Consider the following 4,864-nt stretch of genomic DNA (forward strand, 5'->3'; position numbering starts at 1 on the left):
ATAAAGACTCATCGTCCAGGACTGTCAGTCACACTGAACATCTTGTAAACACAACTCATTTGTTTTTACTCTTTCAAACCTGGTTGTTTCTTCTCATCTCGTAGATGGTGTCTAGATCAATTTGGAAATCGATCTACTGTTACAAAAAGGTCCAGGATGTAAGTCACAAGAAGAGAATTCAGGAAAAAATTTAATAAAATAAACCCACGTTGCATTTCAGTGAAATATGGACATGTTATTGTCCACCATGTTGGCTCAACACTGCAGTTCAGATGTAAAAGTATTGGCACCACTGGTGTCACATCCAAACAATCAATATACTGAAATCGTTCTGTAGTAGGAGGTCAACACTGGATTTGACGGACATGAGTTTGTCAACATGGTTCAGAGCTCATACCTCCACGATTTGCTCTCAAAGGAAATAATTGGTCATGGGATCTGAATAAATAAAACCTTTAAGGATTCTCACAGAGCCAGTGGAAGAAGCTGAACACTAATTTACACACAAAGGACATCGAACATGTGCAATTTTTTTTTTAAATAAAATAAAACCCATCCTAAAAATGATCAGACCAGTGATCTTAATTTGCAGTCGTAGACACACATCTTTTGAGGAATTTTACTCGAGTTCCTGCTGGATAATAGTCCTTCATTAAACCGGAACCTGTTGATACTTAACGTCCACATTCAGCTGAATATGGAAGTTTGTGCACTGATTATTCATTAAAAAAAACCAACAACTTAGTTTTAGATTGATAGAAATTAAGTCACCCATCAATTATTTCTTTTTTTTTATAAATAAAAAACACCTTTGTATGATGAAAGTAATGACGTTACTTGTTTAGATCTTGTGAGAGATCCGCTCCAGGAAAAGCCAAGACTAAAGATCAATAAATAAAAAGAAGGAAATCTAAAAATGCAAAAATTTAATGAGATTTGACATTTATTTGCCCTTGATCTTACAACAAAACAATTAAACGTTTAAATGTTAGCAAAAAAAAAGAAAAAAGAAAATTTATATACAGATGAACAAAAAGAAGCTGAGAAAAAGCAGTGGTTTTGTACACCCCAACACCGAACTCCCAAGAGAGACGACACACTTTCAGAAGCTCATCAGATACCAGCCTAAACCTAAACCGCTCCTCCAAAGTCTCTGCACTAAATACTCGTACGTGTTTTCAGGGGTTAAAAAACATCAACAAGAACAACAACGGAGGAGGAATGTGGATCTTCTAAACAAAACACACACACAGACACACAAACACTATTTTAAGAGGCTTCACATTGTCCTTTAACCGTCAGTGACGATTCGTCATTTTGCTCGCCTGCCACCGGCATCCAAGACAGGAGAAACGTGGGCTATGAGACTGTTACGTATGATACACTTCTAGACTGGAAAGTACTCCGATGCGTTTTAATGAGAATCCGTTTCTCCTCCGCAGTCCCCATGTGTACGTCCACAGCAGAGAAGGAGCGAATGAACAAGAGAAACTGATGCTTTATTTATTTTTTTGTCAGCTCGTCTTTGCGTCGTGACACTGCTGGAACCTTAACGAAACTTCAGTGACGTGGCTCAAGTCTCATATATATATTTTATATATTTCAATCTTAAAAAAAATGAAAGAAAAAAAAGGGGGGGAAGTAAAAAAAAAGAAAAGGAACGAGGGGAAAAAATCAGTTCGGTCACAGTAAGTTACTCCGAGGCTGGTGTGGGCTCAGCGGGCGTGGCCTCAGGTGTGGCCTCGGTCTCAGCAGGAGTGGAAGCAGGAGCTTCCTCAGATTTGGTGCTCTCCTCTGTAGGTGTGGCTTCCTCCACAGGTTTAGGCTCCTCCTCTGCTTTAGGCTCCTCCTCTGCAGCCTCTGGAGCAGGTGCTGCCTCGACTTCTGCCTCAGCAGCCGCCTCGTTGGTCTCGGCAGCTGGCTCCTCCTCCTCTTTGGTTTCCTTGGGGGCTTGACCGTTTTCTTCTGGTGCCGCCACTGCTGCCTCCGCTGGTTCCTCAGTGTTCTTCTTGTTCTTCTTCAGTGAGAAGCCTTTAAATTTGAATGAGTTCTTCAAGGAGAACTTCTTCTTCTTCTTGGTCTCCTTGGGGGCCTCACTGCCGTCCGCTGCCTTGTCGCTGGTTCCTTCACCATCTGCAGCCTCAATGGTGTCGCCGGTCTCCGCAGCGTCCTTGACAGCCTCTGTAGTTCCATTGCCGTCGGCCACCGCCGCCTCTCCCTCAGGTGTGGCCGAGACGTCACCGTTGGTTTTCACATGGCCATTCTCCTGGGAATGAAATTAGAGGCGAAACGTTAGATACAACCCAAAATATCTGACATCATTTCAAGCCGTCAAGTAATTCAATTCAACTCAACTTTATTTCACATGCAATATAGAATATGAGAAGAAAATTTACTGAAAAAAAGCTTAATACAACTCTATATAATCGAGAAAGAATTTGCAAACAATAGCTGCTACAATTATTGACGTAAGGGGTGTGTGTGTTGAAATAGTATCAACTTTCATGTCAGCAGCCACCCATACCATATTACAATGTTTTGTTTTTTCTCGAACAAGACGACTATACAAATGCGGCAAATACATGATGAGCATTTACACACAACCCGATGCATACTTGCACCAACACAAAACACTGAGCCAATAACTTCACACAGAAATTTTAGGGTATTAAAAATAAATATATACGTACATAAGGCTTACGTATACGTAAGACTTCGGCTTGGATCAGACAATTTAACATGATCATAAACTATTAAATAATAAATAAAATAATGGCACAGACATAAGTGCAGCATCAAAGTTGCACAAGATCAGATAATGGGGTTGATCTCCCATCCAAGCACATTGTCAGAGTAGTACGGCCGTAAGCGACAACAGGATTGGTATGTAAAATTCTCTGCTGTCGAAATGGTGAAGTGCGAACACAAACCTGTTAAGCCACTGACAACTTCACAAAACATCCTTCTCTGAGACACAAAACACAAACGCTGTGTATAATCCTGTGTATTTACAGCCCTGACCTGCAGTGGCGCTGTTTCACTTAAAAAAAAAAAAAAAAAAAAAAAAAATGCGGTTTAAGTGCAGTACTTAGGTCTAACACTAGGCGCCGCTATTGCTCCACAAAACAGCAGCCACATGTACGAACGTGACCAAACAACAGGGGCGCGTCCTAAACGGCTCATTAATGGCAGCACGTCGGACGGAGAATCCATTGTTTTCGACAGCACAGAAAGAGAGAGAGAGAGAGAGAGACGTTCGAGCTTCAGACCTCTGGAGGAGATGCGCTTTGTTTCATCGCGTCAGCCTTCATTCCTATGACATAATTGTCTGATCCCCCCTCCCCCCCAAGTGTATGCAAATTTTTATTTTAATATGTCGCCAATATGCTCATGGCTCGTGTTTAACCAACATTAGTGTTTGTTTATTTGTGGTCGCTTGTGTTAAGATGAACCCTCTAACCCCAAAATGGCTCCCCACACTGCTCGGGGTATCAGATGATGGCGCCCTGCACTACACACAGCACCCAACGTTTGGGCTTGAACCCAAACCATCAACCCCCCCCAGCAGAGAGAAAGCGAGCAGACGCCTCGAGCTCCATCACTAAACTCGGATGAAAATTCATGCAAAACGCGACCATGAACTCATCCAGAGGTGATGAAGGAAAGGGCAGGAGATGCTGTTCTATGCTGCTTCATTTTTCTCAGTCCTGTGCGTGCTTTTGTTCGCAGCTCAGCAGCAGGGCGCAAAAACAAAAAGCCCCTCATTTGCATCCTTTGCGCTCTTTTGTTCTGAAAAATCACCCCACAGCGTCAGATCAGTCCTGATTCAGTCCGCACTAATGACTAACCTGTTCATAACGCTTCATTTCAGATATCAATCAGGATTTTTTTTTTTTTTTAAAAAGGGAGATGAACCAATCCGATTATTTCTTCACCAACAAAAGATCTCCAGGCTGTTTAGTGTATGGTGGCATTTCATCCTGCTCGGTGTTCCAGCAGCACAGCGTGGATACACGGGATTTAACCCAAGTTTGGGATCAAACAAAACCAAAACAAAGCAGAATTCCCACACTGGCCGTGAAAAGGTTAAACGCAATTTACGCGCAATTAACGGAAGATGAATTCGAACCCGCAACCAAAGATCAGCCAGAGCGCGCGCGCACACACACACACACACACAATGCTGATGGAGGACAAAACCCTCAAATCGAAGACAAATGAAGATTAGTCAGTAGTGAAGGTGAGAGATGGGATGGACACGGACGCATCTTTTACCTGGCCGTTGGTTTTAGCGGCTGCGCTCTCAGCCTCGGCAGCTCCACCCTTAGACAACTGAGCTCCCATCTTCACTCCACAACCAACCCAAAAAGACGAAGAAGAAAAAAAGAAATCAACTTCTTGCTCAAAAGTTTAAAACAAAAAAAAAAAGGTGAGAGCTGAAGTACACCAGTCCGCTGTTGGGTTTGTTCCCTTTAAATGAAGTGTGAACAGCGCGACGCTTCACATCCACCGCAGCTCCACCAGGCGATCTGAAGCTGCCCGAGCGCTCACACATGTATTTGTGAAGCTCAAATCAAATATGGCGCGAGGCCCCGCCCACCAGGGCGTGGGGCACAGCCAAGGGGCGTGTCGCCACCTCTGAAATCTCGTGGGCGACACGCCAGTTGTTGTCGGTGACTTGGGCTCGGTGTTGACTGGTGATTCCAGTTCTCTGAAGAGGTTCTTAGGAAACCCTGTGTTTTTTTAAAGGTTCTTGAGGAGGAATAAACTGAAGGATGCTGAAGGGTTTTTATTTCGCTTAGCAGTATTCTTCTAACCATTCAGCGTTTTATCATACTAAAAGGGTTTGACTTGGAATGATGAA

At 43.2% G+C, this 4,864-nt stretch overlaps 1 protein-coding gene across 1 annotated transcript; it reads right to left on the reverse strand.

Moving 5' to 3' along the window:
- Positions 1-925: 925 nt before the first annotated feature.
- On the reverse strand, positions 926-4,545 carry marcksl1a (MARCKS-like 1a). The gene is made up of 2 exons (XM_060925246.1): positions 4,276-4,545; positions 926-2,266 (listed from the first exon to the last, which is right to left on the reverse strand). The coding sequence occupies exons 1-2, from the start codon at positions 4,342-4,344 to the stop codon at positions 1,694-1,696; spliced, it is 642 nt and encodes a 213-aa protein (XP_060781229.1). The 5' UTR covers positions 4,345-4,545; the 3' UTR covers positions 926-1,693.
- Between the last annotated feature and the right edge of the window lie 319 nt (positions 4,546-4,864).

Source organism: Neoarius graeffei, chromosome 7, assembly GCF_027579695.1.
Source record: "Neoarius graeffei isolate fNeoGra1 chromosome 7, fNeoGra1.pri, whole genome shotgun sequence".
Taxonomy (NCBI): Eukaryota; Metazoa; Chordata; class Actinopteri; order Siluriformes; family Ariidae; genus Neoarius; species Neoarius graeffei.

Excerpts from the sequence above, each read along its gene's own strand:
- marcksl1a (XM_060925246.1), bottom strand. The coding sequence starts at position 4,344 with ATGGGAGCTCAGTTGTCTAAGGGTGGAGCTGCCGAGGCTGAGAGCGCA. Across the intron at positions 2,267-4,275 it reads CCGCTAAAACCAACGGCCAG|GAGAATGGCCATGTGAAAAC; the intron begins GTAAAAGATGCG and ends TTTCATTCCCAG.